Below are 22,090 nucleotides of genomic sequence, written 5' to 3'. Positions count from 1 at the left end.
TTCCTTCAGAGCAAGTGGTGCCCTTGTCTGCTCTGCCCTACGGTGCCGAGCCCTTGGGGGAGAGCAGCGTCCGGTGGCTCAGATTCGGTGATGACACAATTTATTGAAATGGATTGAGTGATAATTCAAGGGGCCCCAAACACATTCTCCATTGATAACCAACACATCACCAACTCAAAAGCTTTTTTTCCCCGTGCTGTCTGACAAACCACTTTGATGGGCCTTCTCCGCCATTTGACCTTGTACATCACTCTCTCACTCTTTGGTGGTAAACACTACATTACTCCTTTCATAAGAGAAATTTATGTCCATACCCAGTCTCCTTTCTCAGAGAGTAATTACCTAAAGATGGAAGTCATGTCTTCCGTATATGTCTCCCCTGGATGGCCTCTGCCCAAGGGCCAGAAGCATAGGAAGAACAATTTTTACTTATTAAATTAAATAAGATTTGCATCAAGACCCTGTGTGTATATTTATTTTAAACCTACATCATTGTGGTAGGCAGAATTCTAAGACGTCCCCCAAAACTCCAGGGCCCTGGTGTGTACCTACCTACTTTCAGTTATTCATTCAAAAAGTAAACCCTCTTATAAGTGTGCTGTGATGGAATTTTGCAGTTGTAATTAAGATCCAAATTGGGAAATTATTTGGGCTGGACCTGACCGATCACAAGAGCCCTTTTCTTAAAAACAATTTTAGTGAAATAAAATTCACATGTCATACAATTCAATAGCTCAATCATGTTCAGAAGAGTTGAACAAGCATCACCTCAATTGATTTTAGAACATTTTCTTCTTTCTTGTACTCATTGTTATTAGCTCCCCATTTCCCCCCAGCCTCCCTGCCACACCCCCAAGAAACGGGAAGGGTGTGGCATTGCTCTGGAAGGGTCAAAGACTCAAAGGGTGAGAAGGATTTCACTTGGGGGAATTTTAAAAAAATCATTTTATTGGGGGCTCATATAACTCTTATCACAATCCATGCATCCATCCATTGTGTCAAGCACATTTGTACATTTGTTTCCCTCATCATTCTCAAAATATTTGCTTCCTACCTGAGCCCTTGGTATCAGCTCATCATTTTCCCCCTCCCTCCCTCATGAACCCTTGATAATTTATAAATTATTAGCATTTTGTCATGTCTTACGCTGTCTTAGGTCTCCCTTCACCCACTTTTCTGTTGTCTGTTCCCCAGGGAGGGGGTTATATGTAGATCTTTGTGATTGATTCCCCTCTTTCTCCCCCTCCTTCCCCTTCCCCTCCTGGTAACACTACTCTCATTATTGGTCCTGAGGGGTTTATCTGTCCTGGATTCCCTGTTTCCAGCCCTTATCTGTACATCCTCTGGTCTAGCTGGATTTGTGAGGTAGAATTGGGATCATGATAGTGGGGTTGAGGAAGCATTACAGAACTAGAGGAAAGTTGTATTTTTCATCGGTGCTATACTGCACACTGACTGGCTTGTCTCCTCCCTGCAACCCTTCTTTAAGGGATGTCCAGTTGCCTACAGATGGGCTTTAGGTCTCCACTTCACACTCCCCCTCATTCATAATGATATGATTTTTTGTTCTTTGATGCCTGATACCTGATCTTATCAACACCTCATGATCACACAGGCTGGTGTGCTTCTTCCATGTGGGCTTTGTTGCTTCTCAGCTAGATGGCTGCTTGTTTACTTTTAAGCCTTTAAGACCCCAGATGCTATATCTTTTGATAGCCGGGCACCATCAGCTTTCTTCACCACATTTGCTTATGTACCCATTTTGTCTTCAGTGATCATGTCGGGAAGGTGAGCATCATGGATTGCTAGTTTAATAGAACAAAGTGTTCTTACATCGAGGGAGTACTTGAGTAGAGGCCCAGTGTCCATCTGCTACCTTAATACTAGATCTATAACTATATGCACATAGAGCTAGTTCTCCATCATCACATATGAATATATTTACATATGTACATGCCTGTCACACGGGGGAAATTTTCCTGTTAACTTTGAAGATGGAGAGGACCGCATGGCAAGGGATAGGGGCAGCCACTAGTTCCTGAGAGTGGCCATGGCCAATAGGCAGCAAAAACTTGAGGAATGGATTTACACAGCAATGGATGTAAACAACTCAGAATAAGCCTGGAAACAGATTCTTCTGCAGGGCCTCCAGAAGGCAATGCAACCCAACTGTTACTCTGATTTCTGTCTAGTAAAACCCCGAGCAGAAAACACAGCTCAGACTTCTGACCCACAGGGAGCTAACAAATGGGTATTGTTTTAAGTGGAAGTGGTGCAGCAATAAAAAACTCAGCCGCTAACTGAAAGGTTGCAGGTTCGAACCCACTAGCCCCTCTTAGAAAGGAAGACATGGCAATCTGCCTCTGTAAAGATTTGCAACTGTGGAAGCCCTGTGAAGAAGTTCTGCCCTGCCCTATCCAGTCACCATGAGCAGACTCAGTGTGATAACAGTAGATTTTCGACTGTAGGTTGCTACAATTTTGGTGACATAGCAAACATTACTTATCCCTGAATTGTATTTCTACTTTGATCTCCTTCTGCTCTGGAACAGCAAATACCATAACAACATACCGAATAGTAGACAGAGGGTTCCTGAGTTGTGCTCTCTGGAGAGCAGGTTTGCTACTTTCAGGAACTGGTCATGCTTCTGTGACTTTACGAAGCAATGCCCACACCCAGGAACGTCCTCAAATTGTCACCGGGTGCTCTTTGTATAGGAGCAGGGCCTTTCCACCTTCTGCAGTCTGTGATCTATTAGGTCCAGAGAGACCTCATCACCCCCACCAGCACCCCTTTTGTATTTCAGGGGTTACCACAAAGAAAACGACTTGACCTAAGAGCTCTCCTTTCTCCGAGAATGAGTCACCGTGATCCTTGGGGGATAGCCCCTGATTCACGCCACTGAGTTTCTAAAAGAAAACAATGATTCACAAGAAGAATAAATGTGATCCCTTGGCATGAGACTGTGGAAAGGAGGCTAACCAGAGGTCAAGAAAGCTCTCAAAAATACAACTGAAACTAGTCAATAGTAAATTCACAGTTTGCTGTTGAATTAATGAGAAAATTCCTAAAGAGATCTGTGTGGCTACACAATGAGTCTTATTGATTAGCTTGACACAGTGTGCATATACAAAATAAAATATATATATATATATATACCCCCACGGTCTTGGGGGGCATCTAAGACAACTGGAATAACATGTTATTCATATATATATATATATATATATATATATATCTTAGCGTACCATATGTATATATTCCAGTAACTGTTCTACCAGCAAGAATCATGTCTTGGGAAAACACTCAAATTGTGCTATCATGTCCTTTTCAATTGTGCAGAAGATAGTTGATTTTTAAAATACTTATGTCTAGAGTAAGGACTAGCTGAACCCAGGACTTACGATGGATGATAGCTACCCTAAAATGGCCAAAGAGAAGGTTGGATTCCTACTCTGCTTTGTCCTAGGAGTTTGTGCAAGGGTATAGGAAAGCCAGGGGAGAGCTAATGCCTAAGTCGGATAAACCACATTCTAGCAGGTTCATACAATTTGCAAATACACAACTCAAAGTGACCATTGAGAAATCTTCTCTTTTTAACATTTCACTGTATTGTAGTTGAAAGTTTGCACAGCAAATGACTGTCCCAGTCAACACCTCATACGCAAATTGCTCCACGACCCGGGTCGCTATCCCCACAAAGTGTCAGCATTCTTTCCATGTCCACCTTGACTTCCCAATTTCTATCTGCCCACCTTCCGGCCTCTCCTTACCGCCTTATCTTCGCTTTGAGCAAATGTTTCCTGTTTGGTCTCCTGTGGTTGATTGTTCCACAACACACACTCTTCACCAGTGTCACTATTTTATAGCCCAGTTTGTTATTGGGCTGAAAAGTGATCTCTGGTGACTGATAACTCAGGGTTTCCCCTACTCTTTCTCAGGTCAGCAACTATGGCCTTTTTTTTTTTTTTTTTAAATAAATTTGAATTTTGTTACCTATTTATCCCACTCACTGGAACCTTCTACTGTGTTCCTCGTCATCAGAATGGTTGTTAGTGGGAACCAGGCATCAAGTTCTTCTCCTTTCATACTAGAGAAGACTACTGTTTCCTGTGAACTAATTGTTTCTTTCAGTCTTTATTTCTTTGGTCTCCTTTGCTCTAGGTGGGACAAGACCAATGGTTGTATGTATCTTAGATGGTTGCTCACAGCTTTTAAGACCCCAGATGTTTCATACCAAACTAGAATGTAGAATATTATCTTTATGAACTATGTTATTCCAGTTGTCTTAGATGCCCCCCAAGACCGTGGTTCTGAGCTTTCAAATGCAGTAATTCAATCCAACAAGCTATTTAGATCAGTCTAGGAAGTTTCCATAATTGAACCCTTAGAGTTAGTGAATTACTTTATATGAATCTTCCAGGCATGGTCTGTGATACCCACCAAATGACAGGTGGAATTACGCAAATGTGAAGTATTTTTTCCCCAATAAGGGGATTGGATATCTTGCTAATAATGTAAATAGAGTAGATGGCACTCCTGGGGGAAGGGGTGGACTGTGCAAATAAGTGGAACCTCCAGACTAAGACTGGAGTAGGAACATGTGGGCCACTTCTGAAAAATAAGCCACCACAAACCTTATGAATAAGATACATGAAACCCTAACGTGGGAACTGGCCAGTATTGCTATCCCAGTAAGCTTAAAGTGAGTTGTCTCAGAGCACACAGGGCAATCTCACTTTCATCAAGAAAGAAGACTTCCTTGGGTCTCTGCAATCCCTGTGCTAAAGCCTTCTTGACCCAGGAGACAGAAAGTTGTATTCCCAGAGACAATAACGATGGCAGAGAAGAAGTAGTAGTCGAGGCAGCAGATCCAGGAGTACAAGACAGAGGGTGCGCGTGCCAGTCCCCAGAGGAAGAGAACGGAGTGCTTTGGAGCTAGGGCACTCTGACAGAATGGCTTGCCTCTGGGCACTTACTGGAGAGGGCAGCTGTTTGTTTGCCAACCCATGGAGTGAGAGCTGAGCACCCGCAGCCTGGCAGCGTGGGTTCTTGATTGGCAGAGCTGCACCTGCTCAACAGTGCCCAGGCCACTGGGCTGAGAGGCTGAGTGCCAAAGTCTTTGTAACACGAGCCCAAGCAGGCGACTAGGCAAAGGGCTTGGGCATGACTGTAAGAAAATTGGAAAATGTCAAAAATGAAATGGAACCCATGAAAATGGGTATCTGAGACATTAGTGAGCTGAAGTGGACTGATAGTTGCCATTTTGCATGGGAAATAATATGGTTTACTGTGGCAGAAATGGCAAATTGAGGAGGGGTGGTATTGAAGTGTAATGCTGTCTGTGATAGAATAATACCTATAAACCTATAAGGAAGACCAATTAGTATGATAGTTATTCAAATATATGTGTCAATCTTTAAAGCTAAAGAAGAGGAAACTGACAAATTCTTCCAATTCCTTCAATGAGAAATTGATCATTCAATCCAGCTCACATGTATGGTTACTGGTGATTGGACTGGAAAGCTGAAAGCAAAGAAGAAGGATCAATAGTTGGAAAATATGGCAACTGGAGATAACAAGATAGAATTTTATAAGATCCATAACGTACTCATTGCTAATACCCATTTTCAACAACATAATAGCAACTATACGTGGGGCCCCACAGATGGAACATGGGGAACCCAATGATGCACCTGTAGAAAGAGACAGCAGAGAAGCTCGACGTTAGCCTGAACGCGGCCAGGTGCTGATTGTTGAACAGGTCAATTGCTTATATGCCAGTCTACGTGGAAGCAGAAGGAAAGTAAGCCAAAATACTATCTTGTGTATGAGATATGAGGGGGCTTCAAAATTACAGAAAAATGGAAGTAAGATGCTGAGTTTTTTTCACAAGCTTTTTGAAACTCCTTTGTGTCCCCCTTGAATTTAGAGATTGAATACTCAAGATTAGATTGAACACTAATGAGTGAAGACCAGAGGAGTTGTGGTGTCACATCAAGATCATCACACATTAAGAAAGCAAAAGGTCATAAAAATGAGAAAGAAAGACAAGACCAAAATGGATGTCAGAAGAGATTCTGAAACTTGCTCTTGAACATAGAGAAGCTAAAACTGAAGAGAATAGTTCACAGGGCCACTTGAGAAGGCAGAGGGGAAATTCCTCAACATAACTAAGGGTATTGATGCATACTGGCAGCGGGATTCTCAAAGGAGAAAGATGGACATCATTCTCCCTGAGTGTGGGAAGGAGCCAAAGATGCCTCTTATCATCACTCTGATTCAATATTGTACTGGAAGTCCTAGCCAGAGCAATAGGACAAGAAATGGAAATAAAGCACATCCAAATTGGTAAAGAAGAAGTTAAAGTATCCCTATTTGCAGATCACATGATGTTTTACAAATCTGTCTTGGAAGAAATATACCCAGATTGTTTCTTAGAAGTGAGGATGGCAAGTCTTCTCGTGTACTTGGATATGGTGTCATGTGGGGTGGTTTCTGGAGAAAGAGGCTCAGCAGAAATGAGGAAGACACAGTGGCTACCACAAGTGGCTCACACATGGCAACCGTTGTGAGACTGGCTCGGGGCTGGGTGGTGTTTGTACTGTCTTGTACTGTCTGTTGCACACAGGATGGCACCTAGCAACAACACAGATGCTCTATTTTATTATATGTTCTATTTGATATCTCTAGACCTATATTCAAAACAAGCACCAAACTCGGTGCTATCAGGTTGATTCTAACTCATAGCGACCCATAGGACAGGGGAAAGCTGCTCTTGCGGGTTTCTGGGACTCCCACTCTCTACGGGAGTAGAAAGTTTTGTCTCTCCCGCAGAGAGGAAGTATTTGAACTGTTGACCTTGTGGTTAGCAGCCCAGTATGTAATCACTATGCTACCTATCTTATGCTACCGAGCTGTCTATCTTAATAATAACGGTGTTATAAAATATTTATCTTTATGAGTTTGACTAACTTTGCTAAGCATATTATTCTCTAATCTGGTTTATGTCTTAAGCGTTTGACAGACCATTGTTTTTTAAGGATGCATAATACTTCATTGTGTGAATATACCAGAGTTTGTCTATCCATTTCTGTATAGTTGGGAATTAAAAAATTTTTAAGCCTCTTTGCTGTCATAGAAGTTGCTACAATAAACAGAAGTGTTTATCTGTCTATTTGTGATTTGGCCCTTATTTATTTAGGGTAATACCAAGTAGAGAAGTTGCAGGATCATAAAGTATTTGTTTCTATCACCAGCGTTATATTTTCCAGCCACGGTTCCTTCCTCTTTGCTTCCAACTTTGCATGTCAGTCACCAATAACTATCAATGCCTCTTGATTGAGTGTTTAGTCAACTTGAGACTGAAGACATTAGTAGAATTCTTCAGCTTCTTCACTACTAGCTTTGGTGATTGTGCATAAATTTAAATAGCAAACTACAGGTAGCCTTGACAAGAGTGGGATTTCCAAAACACTGCACTGTACTCACGTAGAACTTGTACATGGGTCAAGAGGTTGGTGTGACCATAGCAAGAACAAACTGCATGGCTTAAAATCAGGAAAGGTGGGCATCAAGATGGCAGCCTCTCACCATATTTATTCATCAATATGTTGCGCAAATAATCAGAGAAACTGGATTATATGAAGAATTCCACATAGGATTAGAGGAAGGCTTATTAACAACCTTCGATACACAGATGATACAACCTTGCTTGCTGAAAACGAGGACTTGAAGCACTAGCAGATGAAGTTCAAGGACTGCAGCCTTCAGTATGGATTACAACTCAATGTCAAGAAGACCAACATCCTCACAACTGGACCAGTAGGTAACAACCTATGTTAATGAAGTGAAGATTAAAGTTGTCAAGGATTTTGTCTTGCTTGGATCCACAATCGATGTTCAAGGAAGCAGCAGTCAAGAGACCAAAGAATTGGGTAAGTCAGCTGCATGAGACCTATTAAAAATGTTGAAAAGCTTGCCCAAAGTTCTGGGAAGTCACGCTTCCATCATAGGCTTGGGTCATATCCAAGCGAGTCCTAGTTCACATTTTGGGAAAATGGCCTTGAGTTCTCGTCCAGCTTTAATCAGTAACCAGGCAGCCATATCTGTGAGCCAAATAGCACGGCCAGATACTAGAAGGGGCGAGTAAAAGTCAAGCGGGGTATTGAAAGTGGTACACAGCAAACATTTATTGCCCAATAGATTATTCTAGATTTACTGGTACCAAAGAATAGTCCTTCCTTTTTTAAGAGGGCAATCATCTCTCCCTAAGGCACATATTTTGACTATTAGTAGCTGTTCTGTTCATTAGAAATGAGAGGGCAATTATGGCACACCTGTGTGTCCTGTAGAGTAATGCTAGGTAAGGCCATGATAAGCCTTTTTTTTTTTCTTCAGTTTTTACCAACATTTTATAGAGCACTTATTTGAATGATTTCAGCATTTCTAGTTACATATGCAACTAAATAAATATCTACCCTTCAGGAAAACAAATGTTGAAAAGCAAGGATGTTACTTTGAGGTCTAAAGTGTGCCTGGCTCAAAAAGCTAAACTCACTGTCATGGAGTTGATGCCAACTCAGCAAGTCTATGGAACAAGCTAGAGCTACCTCCGGGACTTTGTAGCTCTTAGTGGGAATCGAAAATCTTGTCTTTCTCCTGTGGAGCAGCTGGTGGCTTTGAATTGCTGATGTTGCAGTTAGCAGCTCAACACATAAACCCAAAGAGTTCCAAACACCACCACCCCCCCCCCCCCCCCCACCCCCGTCTGTCAATAGCCCCCTATGCAAGTCTCTTCACCTTCCAATGCCCTGAGCACTCAAGACACTGGGGACGGCTTATCCTTTCAGAGTCTTCTTGGCAGGAGTGCCAAACTCCATTTAAAGATTCAAATTGGTGGCTGAAATGGTTAACTTACAAACTCTCTATACTTCCCCCAAATCATTTCTATCAATAACAATAGTCAAAAGAAAACAGTATAAACCTAGTACAGCTAGACCCCATACTCAATTTTAAAACAGTCAAGTTCAATCCTTATCTATCTTATCTTAATCCTTATCTAACCTATTGCATTGATACAAAATATGGTCTTAGGCCTCTGGCTGTATTGCCTCAAGCCACGACAAGGCCTTTTTGTCAGCCATTTTGACCTTCTGTCAGCCATTTTCAGGAAACAGCATGGTCTCTGAGAAATTAGAGGGACGATTTCTTTCCCTGAGCTCAAAATATACATTAATCATATTCATTTTCACCATTTCAAACAGGAATAACCAAAGACAACAACCAGAGAAAATAATCAAAAGTTTAATTTCCCTTATTCTTTCCAGAAAACAACCCAGTAAGCTGCATGGCCAATCTGACCTCTGACTAGCCAAAGAAGACAAACTACCATGAGGCAGAGGTCAAACAAGCCTCCATTCTCCATCTTCACGATTTTTGTCTCTAGTACCCCACTCCCAGTACCATAATGTGTTAGTCCGGGTTAACTAGAGAGATAAATCCAGAGAACTTTGTATCAAAGAGCAATCGTGTATTAAGAAAGTATCCCAGCCCAGTCCAGATCAAGTTCATAAGTCTGATATTACCCCATATGTAGACACTAGTCCTCAAGTTCCTCTTGAGATTCATGCAACACATGCAATGATGCTGAATGCAGGAAGATCACAGGCCAGCGGGTGGAAAGTCTTGTGGATCCAGTGGTGGTGGAAGCATCTCAGCACTGGCATGGGTCTCCATGTGGTTCCTTCAGCTCCAGAGCACTATCTCCATCAGTATAGCTCCATTTGGCTTGTCATCAGGAATACCAAGCAGAGAGAATGTGTCTGGCCTTCAGTGAGCTATTTATCTTCGTTGTGTCTCCAAATGAGGTCATCAAGCTGTGGCCTGATTGACAGGCTAGACTCTACCCCTTCCTCAAGTTGACAGTAGATTATGTAACTGCCACATGTCCAACCCATATGTTTTCAATTTTTCTCTTTTAGTAAGTTCATAATTGCCTTGTGAATCTAGGTAGTTTCCCTCCTTAAAGTTGTGGGATTCTGTTGTACAAGCCCCCGGTAAAATGATTAAAAAAAAAAAGTTGTGGGATTCTAAGCTAATCCCCTATGACTTCAGGACCAGTGCTGAGACTATGTGGAGGGTTTATATTCCTTTGTAATATATTGTTATTAGTGTATGTGGTGTCAGGCTTGTCTCTGAACTTATGATAGTGCTAAATTGCAAAGTTTTTGATTTGATTTGACCTTTTGCTGCTCTTTTGTTTGTTATATGCAAACCCAGAAAGCCTCCCCAAACTGAGACTAGGAAAACCCACTTTCTAAAGTGTCCACAAACTTTGCTCAACAGGCACTCACAGTATCTTCCAAACATGATTGTCACTTCTTTTCTTTGCAAGGCAATAATACACATGGATCTAGATTTTTAAGAAGACAAAGAAAGAATAGGACACCAAGCATGGACTGCTACTGAACCTCACACTCCTGCTCTTCATCATTTTGCTGCGCATATTTCCCCAAAGAATCCGCAAGCAATTCTGTGAGAGAGGTGCCACTATCCCAGTTCATAGATTAGGATATTTGGTTTCAGTAAGGCATGATTTTTCCAAGACGAAAAGCCTAATAAGAAACGAAGATTTCGGACACCACAGTCAAAGCCAATGGCAGTGCATGCTTGTTGTATTTGAGTTCACCTACATGGGGTAGGACCTAGACGTGACTGGATCATAGAAAGTGCTTTTTTTTTTTTTATAATTTGAGAAATTCAATTACAACTTTTTGTGTGTGTGTTATATTTTTTTGAATCCAGAAAATATTTTGGAGGGGGGCATGGTTTCACATGGTTCGACTGTTTTATGGACTGTGCTATTCATTTTGTTCAATTAACTGGAAAGCCAAAGATTTCACATTTTTAACCCATTTTCCAGAAGTATGAACCTGTCAAATGTATCATCCTTGATCAATTTTGTACATCCTACACCAACATGTGACTACTATAAATTCATTTAAAAAATTTTAATACATACAAGACAGTGTGTCTTCCAGATTTGCGGCAATAGCCCAGGTCTGCACACTGTAACTGCTGACAGAGTGGTAACGCACCACTTTATAGGCTCGATGATATTGTCATTTCTCTTTAGAGAAAAGCAGTAACGAATAAAGAAATGAACGTTGAAGCAGTAACGCTTCTGTATGAGTCCTGCAGTGGTAGGGAGGCGAGGCCGTGCTCGTCATGTATGGGAACAGGAAAGGATTTGGGATTCATGAGGCCATCAGGCGCCCCCACTTGTTCTTCAGTAGATCTCTGGAGTCATTTGTGAGCTTGCGTGACTTTTGTATTGAGCAATGCTGCATGCGGACATTCTTGATATTAAAAATAGCACAGTTTTCTTCCCTGAAATGTTAGAAACAAGAAGTTGGCTGCTGGTTGTTGGGTTTTGCACGTCTGTCCCTAATCGTGCTGAGGACTTTCCCTTGATTGCTGTTTTGATCACAGGGTTTATCAGGAAAGAGTGTTAGATTTAATCAGCCTTTTCTGCGCTGATTGAGATGATCATGTGATTCTTTTCTTCTGTTTTGTTTATGTGGTGAATTATGTGAATTGATTTTATAATGTTGAACCACTCTTGCATCCCTGGTTTGCGTTCTACCTAATGGCGATGGATGCTGATTATTTTTTATATCCTGTTGGGTTCTATTGGCTGGAATTTTGGGTGAGAATTTCTGCATCTACAATCAAGAGGGATATTGTTCTGTAGTTTTATTTTTTAATTATATCGTTGTGCCTTTGGTGTCAGGTTTATCAAATGATTTAGGGAGTAGTCTTCCTTTTCTATGTTCTGGAATAGTCTGAGAAGAATTGGTGTCAAGTGGAGAAATCTTAAAGAAGAAATGAGCAAAGATCAGGGCACTTTGTACCAAAGAGGTAGATTTTGCAAAGTATAAAGATGATAACTTAAAGTTAAGGCTTTTGAGAGGTGACTTTGTCTCTGTGTGGCAGAAGCAGCAGCATTTCTTAGCAGTCAACCTGGGAACGCTGAGGAGATTAGGTGAATCTCTTCTTTTTTTCTGACCTAGGGCCACTTCATGGTTAGGGAAATATGGTAAACATAACACATTTTGATGTCATCAAGAATTTGACAATGCCCTGTGGACAATATGGGAAAGTGTGGATCTATTTGGCCTAGGAATTAGTTGTGTGACTAAGCAAACTTTGCTAATTAAAACATACAACTTACCTCTGGTTCTTAAATGCTTCCTCCCCACCCACCATCATGATCCCAATTCTATCCTACAAATCTGGCTAGACCAGAGGATGTACACTGGTACAGATAGCAACTGGAAACACAGGGAATCCAGGGCGAATGATCCCTTCAGGACCAGTGGTGTGAGTGATGATACTGGGAGGGTGGAGGGAGGGTGGGTTGGAAAGGGGGAACCGATTACAAGGATCTACATATAACCTCCTCCCTGGGGGACGGACAACAGAAAAATGGGTGAAGGGAGACGTCAGACAGTGCAAGATGTGACAAAATAATAATTTATAGATTATCAAGTGTTCAGAAGGGAGGGGGGAGCGGGGAGGGAGGGGAAAAATGAGGAGCTGATGCCAGGGGCTTCGGTGGAGAGCAAATGTTTAGAGAATGATGAGGGCAATGAATGTACAAATGTGCCTGACACAATTGATGCATGTATGGATTGTGATAAGAGTGGTATGAGCCCCTAATAAAATGATTAAAAAATTTTTTAAATTTGCTAATTAGTGGATTGATGTAAAATCTAGAAATATGTATCACATAGGTCTCTGTCCACAGTTGTCTCTAGTTCACATTTCTATCAGTAATTGTAGAGATACTCCAGACCTCAAAACAAACTCATTGCCATCCAGTCAGTGACCCTATAGGACAGGATGCACCTGCCCTGAGTGTTTCTGAGAGCGTAACTCTTACAGAGTAGAAAGCCCGCCTCTCTTCCGCAGAGCAGTTGGTGGGTTTGAACTGTTGACTTTGTGATAGCAGTCCAGCACACAAGCACCATGCCACCAGGGCTCCTCTGTAAAAAATACAAATGATGAAAACAATGAATATTCATATTATGTATATATATGATAACAGCTGGGAGGAATTCTGGTTAGAGTGAATGAAAAACAAGCAGTGCAGGAAAGACCAGCCTCCTCCCACCATCTCTAGTGCTATGTTTTCTATTTTTTTTGGTTGAAAGTCTGCTTAATTTAATATGCATAAATGGCATGTCAATGTGCCACTTACTGCTTATTGTTTCTCAACCAGTTGCAGTCACACTTTATAGGTAATTTAGCTTTTCGTAGAATTTGCTCATTTTGTTATTGACATCTTTGTCTTTCCTTCTTCATTTGTAGCATTCTTTCTATGCTAACCACTTACTGATTAATTTTTACAATTAATAGTTAACCTTTCCATCTTTTATTAATAGTGGTGTTTGGTACTCAGAAGCTTATGGTTTTCAATGTGGTCAAATCTATTACTTTAATAATTATGCTTAGAAAATTCTTATCCACCTTAATATTAGCTACCCATATTTTCTTCAAATTCTCTTAAGGTTTACTGTAAGTCTTTTATTCATCTGGATCTTATTTTGGTAGATGGTATAAGCTCTAGGTCTGACATTTGTTCTAAAAACCCACTGCTACGCAGTCCATTCTGACTCAAGGCAGCCCTTTAGGACAGAGCTAGAACTGCTCAGAGGGTTTCCAAGGCTATGTACTCCTTATAGATGCACAATGCCCCATCTTTCTCCCATGGAGTGGCTTGTGATGTGAGTTCAAACAAATGAGGTTTCCTTAGCAGCCAAGCACTTACTCATTTGGCCACCAAGTCAAAAGCCCAGACCCACTGCCATTGAGTCAGCTTGACTCGTAGAGACTTTATAGGATAGGCCGAACTTCTCCCGAGGGCTTAGGAGGCTGTAAATCTTTACTAAAGCCTATAGTCTCATCTTTCTCCTGTGGAGAGGCTTGTGAGTTTGAACCCCTAAACTTGCAATGCTTATCCTGCAGTGCCACCAGGGCTCCTCACAGCTAAACCACAACTCCTTCCTTCTAGCTTTCCAATTTGTTCAGCACTAGTTGTGAATCATATACTGTTTGTCCAAGGATTAAAGCAGTAATAGACAATAATAATAATAATAATAGCTAATACATGTTTATTGCTTACTCTGCACCAGGCACTGTTTTAACACACAGTAACACATTTCTATTTTAAAATTGAATTTCTTCTTAATTTTTACTACTCCTTTTTAAAAAAAACAATTTCATTGGCATATAATTCACATATCACACAATTCAATAATTCAGTCATATTAAAAAGAATGTACAATTATCATCACAATCCATTGTAGAGCATTTTCTTCTTTCTTGTACTCATTGTTATGAGCTCCCCACTTCTTCCCGACCTCCCCTGCCAGACCCTCAATGTGTTTATTTATTTTTTAAAATCATTTTATTAGGGTCTCATACAACTCTTATCACAATCCATACATACAGCAATTGCGTAAAGCACATTTGTATATTCATTGCCCTCATCATTCTCAAAACATTTGCTCTCCACCTAAGCCCCTGGCATCAGCTCCTCATTTTTCCCCTCCCTCCCCGCTCCCCCCTCTCATGAACCCTTGATGGAGTCAATGCTGACTCAGAGTGACCCTAGAGACAGGGTAGAACTGCCCCTGTGGGGTCTGAGACTCTAACTCTCGATTGGAGTGGAAAGCCTTGTCTTTCCCCCAAATAATTCTATTAGATGAGTTTTATTTGTGATTTTTACCATGTCATCAATCCTCAATTTGGAAATTACACACAGACGGATAACTTGTCGAATGTCACAAAACTGGGAGTGGTGGTGTAAAGATGCAAATGAAGACAATCTGTCTCCACTGTTCAGCCTTTGAAATGATTTGATATACTTGGGACTATTTTCAGACTTTTTATTTTCTTCGAATGCAATCATTCCTCTGCTACTTTTTCAAAAACAAGTCATTTTTATTGGGGGCTCTTACAGCTCTTATAACAATCCATATATCAATTGTATCAAGTACATGTGTACATAGGTTGCCATTATCATTTTCGAAACATTTTCTTTCTACTTGAGTCCTTGGTATCATTCTCTTTTCCCCTCCTTCCCCTACCCTCTCACCCTCATGACCCCTTGATAAATTATAAATTATTATTATTTTCATATCTTACACCATTTGCTTTCTCCCCTCATCCATGTTTCTATGTTTGCCCCTGGGGTGTGTGTGTTATATGTCGACCATTGCCATCGGTTGCCCCTACTTCCCGCACCTTCCCCCTCCCTGCATGGTTTCGCGACTCCCATTATAGTTCCCTATGCTACTTTTGTGCTCTTAGTATCTAGTAATTGAATAACTCCTCCAAATTTTTTCTCTTTTACTCATTTCGAATGTAAGTGCAGTCTCTTTCCATTTTGCCTCTGGCTTCTTAGACCATTGAGGGAGCCCTGGCGGCAGGCTTGGTGGTTACTTGTGGGGCTTCTAACCGCAGTGCAAACACCTGTCCTGTCCGGTTGCTGTGAGTCGTCATTGACTTGGTGGCAATGCATTTGGTTTTGTTTCTGAAAGCATCAGGCCCTGTTATCGTGCGTATCTAGCGAGAGCTGCGCCCATGGCTGGTCTTGCCGTGCAGTTTCCAGTAAAACCAAGCTGCTTGTTGTGGGGATCTGAGCAGCTCTGGCAGGAAACTTCTCTGCAGTGCTACGAATGCTCAAAACCTGCGCTGCGAACGATCGTCCCTGGCCACCTGGGCCCCTTGAAATAAGTGAATGTGATTTCCTGTCTTGGTTCGGGCTGCTGTATCAACAGTTCCACCACGAGGTGGCTTTGCCAAGCAGAGATGTACCCCCACAGTTCGGGGGTTCGCACTGCCATCCAGTCCGTCTGCGGCCTCGCAGCCCAGTAGGTCAGAGTGGACTCGCCCCTGCGGATTTCAGCCGCTGTAAAGCCTTACGCGGGAAGAAGGCCGCCCCTTTCTCTCGTGCAGCAGCTGAGGCCCAGTGTTTAACGCACTGTTCCGCCAGGCGCCGTTCAGTAGGTTAGAAGTTGGAATTCAGGACATGACTTGAGGGGAAGGCTTTCTTTCACAGTTGGCCCTCCTCTCTGTTCAGTGTCTGTTCCTTGACTCCCTGGTGGTCTTCACACGGCATCTCCATCATCTTTCCCCTTCTGGGCTCCCTTCATCCGCTCTTTTATTTCTCAACAGACCCTGGCTGAAGACATTCCCGACACTAGTCTAGCCTCATTCCCACAGCAAGGAAAGCCCGATTCCAAGTGGGAGGAGAACGACTCTCCAGGGGCGTCCGAGGCTGTGCGCTTCATGGACCCAAGTTGGCACATCTCTCTGCCAAGGAGGCCGATGGGATTCGTGAGCTAAAAGTGCTCCTACCACTGTGCCACCAGTGCCCCCTAGCCACAGGCCTGCAGTTACATTTACAGCGCAAGCTTTGAGAGAACACCATTCAATCCAGAACACCGAGGAACTGAATTTCTAATTAATTTAATCTTTAAGTAGCTGTCTCTGGTTAGTGGCCACCGTTTGGACCATGCAGAGGAGAGGATGAAAAAGTTAAGCAGCTTGAACTGTCCTGAAGTGGACCTCGTGGCACTGCCCTTCAGAAAGCACGGTGCTGTGCTTACACGCAGCCTCAGGAGGCAGATGGGCTTTGAATCCCGGCTCTGCCACTGTTCACTAGCTGGGTGGCTGTGGGCCGATTGCTTAGCCAGTCCACGCCTGGGGTTCTTGATAGCCAGTCTAAGGAGTGAGTAGGAGACGAGAGAACATTGATGAGATGCTGACAGTACCTCATGACACGGTCAGCACTAAATACGTGTGTGCAGATTCAAACCAGATCTTTGTTTCTAGTCCAGAGCGTCATGCCCCGCTCACTCGCGCAGTCTACGTGTGCAGCTCAGTGGGCGTCTTGGACTTTATGACCGAGTGGGTGTGTGAGGCCCCTGGCAGAACGTAGGCCTTCAGAGAGCTCCTACAGCCAGTAACCCAGGGTGGGTGATGCACCAGAGCACCTGGTATCACCCTCATTAAAGTATGGGACGAATGGCAGGGGACTAGCGCAACAGAAATATTTGTTTGCTATATATATATATATATATATATATATATATATATATATATATTTTTTTTTTAACATTTTATTAGGGGCTCATACAACTGTTATTCCAATCCATACACACATCAATTGTGTAAAGCACATTTGTACATCGTTTCTCAAAACATTTTCTCTCCACCCAAACCCCCGACATCAGGTCCTCATTTTTCCCCTCCCTCCCCGTTCCCCCCTCCCTCATGAGCCCTTGATAGTTTATAAATGGGTATTTTGTCATATCTTGCCCTGTCTGACGTCTCCCTTCACCCACTTTTCGGTTGTCTGTCCCCCAGGGAGGAGGTCACACATAGTTCCATGTAATTGGTTCCCTTTGTTTGCTATATTTGACCACCGGAGGAATCTATTATTTTTCGGAGCAGAAGTTCAAATCATGGCAGAAAGGCTTCATTCTCAATCTCAAGGACAAGTGCTCCTAAAAAGAAGATCCTAAAAAAAAAAAAGTCTAGCTGACTTAAGATAGGATCTACAAAACGCAGCACAGTCGGTGGTCTCTGTGTGCTGCGGTATGAAGTATTTGTGCTATGGTATGTGGTGTTGCATGCTCAAGCCTTCCCTTCCCATGTCACTTTACCGTGGGCTGCTTTTACACTGCCCACAGTATAAAACCCCCCAAACCCTGGGGCTATGATTTCCCAAGGTTCTGCATGCTCAGAGCAAGACCCCAGAGACTAAAAGCACGCCGGGCATTCTTGGAATTGCTGACTAATTGGGACGAACCTTTGGGTCCGAGGGAGTAACCACAGTTGGCTGTCTGTCTCCTGAGAGTGCCACGCCTTGGTGGCTTCTGCTCGGCTGAGCATGTGCTTTTGTTCTGCAGATGCGTCCCTCACGCTGCAGCAGATGGTGGGTGTTGGACTGGGCTCCGTGGCTGCTGTGATCATTCTGGCATCCCTGTCCTTCGCAGCAGCGTGGTATGTGACACTGTCATGTGGGAGGAATCAGTGGAATGAAGGCAGGGTGGGGTGGAGTCGTGAAGAGCAGCTGGGATGGAGGAGGGCCCCATGGGTTGTGGGTGGGCGTCCGTCAGAGCCTCGGCAGTGTGCGCGTAGCCGGTGAAACCCAGCATAACCAGCGCTGCACCTCAGTGTAAGGAGAGGGATGGCGATGGCCGTCTTGACGGCTCCCAGGATGCTAGCTGATCTCCCGTGCTGCCCCCCCCCCCACCATGAGCGGCACACAGCAGGTGCACAGTGGGGAACCCATATGCCCATGTTTGTCTCATCTCTGTTTCTTCTCCTCCCTGTCTAGATGGCAGCTTGGTGCTGCGTGGGAAGATGTCCTGCTGCTGCGACAGATGTTCTGACAGCTTCTGGATGCCTACACAGAGACCTTTGTGGCTTCCGTCCCAAACTGAGTCAGCCTGCAACTTTCTCCACTCCCATCTTGGCCCCATTCCTGGATTCCACACGTGGCCACCTCTCTAGGCGCTCCTGAAAAGAGCAAACTGGGAGATTGCCGAGGGCTCCCCTGTTGTGGGACTTGTTCTGTGTCTGAGACCTGGAGACCCTTGAGGTACAGTACGACACTGACCACAGTCTGCAGGTCCCGGAGGGCTGTGCTGTGTTCCTGAGTGATGTCCGAGAGTCAGTTCCCCAATCACTGAACGCAAGGGAGTCTCTGTGTCTTCCCTGCACGACTCCAGATCCCGTTGGATCATAACGTGCTGTGAGGTGGACGTCGGCCTGGGTGGGAACTTCACTCTGTGAAGAAGGGCACCTGAGAAAAGACAGAGAACTCTGACAAGAGCAAGCATTTCAAGTACCTTAGACGTCGCCGTTCCCTTCCGATTAATTGACGTAGTACATAGACAAGTGCATCCGCCTGGCTATGGCAATAAAGTCTCTGTAATCTGTCAGGTAGCCTTGTTCTGATTCAATTCCAACGGCCCTGTAGATTCCACAGTAATCAGTGTCCGTTCCAGGAAAAACATCCTGGTATTTCGAACGGTCTTCCCTGTTGGTTTTCATTGCTGAGGATTTCCTGAAACCACTCACTGCCTACCTGGGGACTGTGGATCAGGTGGTTGTGTGCTAAGCGATGGGCAGAAACAACATCGTGTCCCTGGCTGGAGTCCATGTGTGTTGCAGGGGAGGGAAGCAATGGTGGGGGATGAGATCACCCTTTTCAGCTACACCAGTTTCCCACACGCGTTTGGCCTACGGTCCACGTTTCAAGGAAAGATTACTCAGTGTCCCCCATTCCCCAGGGGATGGTATCACTTGTTTTGGGAAACACTGACTACGCCCTCACTCGCTGCTGGCTATCTCGTACACCACCATACGTTCACTATAAACAGTGCTGGGGGTGCCGTCAGTATGCTGAATCTACAGGAAGAGCAGATCGTCTGAATCAGTGTACTTGGCTTCTTTTCCTCACCGACAACTTAACCCCAGTCTCAGAAGGAGTTAGTGAGAGGGAGGCTTGTGGCTTCTCTTAATTGTTATTTTCCTTTCTCTTCTCCCCTACTTTTTGAGGCCTAGAGAATCAAAAAGAATGCAGGAAGAGAAAAGATGCTGGTTACAACGCACAACTTCAGGGCACCCAGGAGCTGTGCAGTCTGGGGGAAGAATAGTCTACCCTACGCAGTGGGCTGTGGGAGTCTACCAGCTCCCTAAGTATTAGTGGGAGACAGATTTGAGTAGTCTGGCCTGGTGGGCTGAGGAGGAGCACTAAGCACAGGCAGAAATGAGTGGAGCCCCCCCTGGGGTTCAGGTAGAGTGGGTCCACTCCCTGGTGAACGGTCAGAGAGGGAAGGCCTATTCTGCTACCTGGTTCTACAGGTAGCCTGTCAGACTCTTGAAAGATGGTTCTCAGTCTTGGAAATAATTACAGAGTCTAAGTAGTATCTCAGACTACAATTTAGGATCAACATGGACAATTCCCTCTGCACTTCTCTTAGGTAGATTGCAGATGAGCTCTATTAATAGACAGACGATACACATGGCTTTCTACTTCATCATTTCTATCCATGACCATTCAACTCACACTGTTTTTAAAGTTATGGAATAAAGTTAAAATCATTACAAATGATTTTGGTTAGTAATAGAGTAGCACCTCTGATGAGTAATGATTTTCCTCAAAGCCCTTTTTCATCAGACTTGAATTATAGTCCTCCCTCTTCCACCAGTTCTGTAAACCCTTTGTGTTTCAATAGGCTTCTCCCTAATCTCTAGCCCTAGAATTAACTGCCAGAGAAGCTACAGTTGTCCACGTGGGAACTTACAATAATTGAAAGGAAGAAATCCCTCTAGGGTAAAAGTTTCTGGTTAAAGTAATTAACTACATGCTATGCAAAACATCGACTTCTAGGTACAGTGCAGAATATAAAAACAGTTCATGAAAAAGATTAAACTAGCAAAATGGCACAGACTTTATCACTTTCTCTAAAGGATCCAAGTTTCAACGTCAAGTAGCTTAATGCTAATACTTAACAGAAGCCGTTGATGAGTTTTGGCAAAAAGCGTGTGTCATTTCCTGACAGCTCTTTACTTGTGTTCTCGTAAGGATGGACCATGCCTTTTTTTTTTATCACAGCTTTTCGTTCTTGAAACTCAGTTGGTAGTTACACCATGGCACCCCCCCTCTGCCCCCTTTCCAATGGATTCTTAATTGAGAGGGAAAGGGGCTTCAGGGGGGCTAAGAGTATGTCTTCTTGGGCCTGTTGTCAAAGAACTGATCCAGGTAGCCTTCAGAGACAGGGAAGGTATTAGGCTGGTGTCTGAGTCCCGATAACTCGGTGTTCTAAGAGAAGAACCTTTTCCCCATTAACTGTCGATGGGACAGTGTGCATAGATGAGCTAAGACCTGTAGACCAAGAACCAACTTGGGATGGTGGGTGGGGGCTGTCCTCAGATATGAAGCATATTGTGTCATGACTGATATCTTTGTGCCTATTATCAATGTGTTAGTCTGGGTTGACTAGAGAAACAAATCCAGAGACACTCATATGTATATAAGAGAGAACTTTATGTCAAAGAGAAATTATATATTAAGAAAACATCCCAGCCCAGTCCAGTTCAAGTCCATATGTCCAATATTACCCCATATGTCTGATACCAGTCTATAAATTCCAACACATGTAATGACACCGAATGTAGGAAGATCTCAGGCCAGTGGGTGGAAAGGCTTGTGGATCCAGTGGCGATGGAAGCATCTCAGTGCTGGCGTGGGTCTCCATGTGGCTCCTCCAGTTCCTGGGCTCTGGCTCTATCAGTGTAGCTCCATGTGCCTTGAGGAATTTGCAGAGTGTGCAGATCTGGCCCCCCCAGTGAGCTCTTTGTCTCTGTAATGCCTGATTGACAGGCTAAACTCCACCCCCTTCACTCTTAACAGTCTCAAATTGACACCAGATTACATAACTACCACAATCAGTTAACTAGTGGCCATTGAGTTGATTCTGTGTGCAAAGCAGAAGTGGGCTCCCTGAGGTTGTCAGGGGCTGGGATTTAATCAGGTGGACCACAGACCCTTCTTCTGAGGTACCTGGGGGAGACTCAAACGTCCAATCTTTCTGCTAGGAGCTGGGACTCATGGTGTGTTTATCGGCACAGATGTACAGCAAATATATCCGCAGACATTCTCTCATTCCATCCTCACAATGTGCTGGCAGCTGGATGACTTGAATGTGTGGTTCTTTTTTAAAAAAAATCACTTTATTGGGGCTCATACAACTCTTATCACAATCCATACATACATCAATTGTGTTGAGCACATCTGTAGATTCATTGCCCTCATCATTCTCAAAATATTTGCTCTCCACCTAAGCCCCTGGCATCAGCTCCTTATTTTCCCCTCCCTCCCCACTCCCTCTTGATAGTTTATAAATTATTATTTTGTCATATCTTGTACTGTCTGATGTCTCCCTTCACCCACTTTTCTGTTGTCTGTCCCCCAGGAAGGAGGTCACATGTAGATCCTTGTAAT

The 22,090-nt window shown here is 43.5% G+C and overlaps 1 protein-coding gene across 1 annotated transcript in view; it reads left to right on the top strand.

Annotated features, from left to right (window-relative positions):
* SUSD1 (sushi domain containing 1) overlaps positions 1 to 19,022 on the top strand; it is a 132,494-nt gene extending 113,472 nt beyond the window's left edge. The window contains exons 13-14 of the mRNA XM_045296539.1: positions 17,985 to 18,078; positions 18,416 to 19,022. Of these exons, the coding sequence (XP_045152474.1) occupies positions 17,985 to 18,078; position 18,416 (95 nt within the window). The 3' untranslated portion in view covers positions 18,417 to 19,022. The remainder of the gene's footprint in view (positions 1 to 17,984; positions 18,079 to 18,415) is intronic.
* Positions 19,023 to 22,090: the final 3,068 nt, after the last annotated feature.

This window comes from Echinops telfairi, unplaced genomic scaffold (genome assembly GCF_000313985.2).
Source record: "Echinops telfairi isolate 266 unplaced genomic scaffold, ASM31398v2 ScPeMD7_7410;HRSCAF=8448, whole genome shotgun sequence".
Lineage (NCBI taxonomy): Eukaryota > Metazoa > Chordata > Mammalia > Afrosoricida > Tenrecidae > Echinops > Echinops telfairi.
Note: the sequence above shows the minus strand (reverse complement) of the source record. Positions and strands in the feature narration are given on the sequence as shown.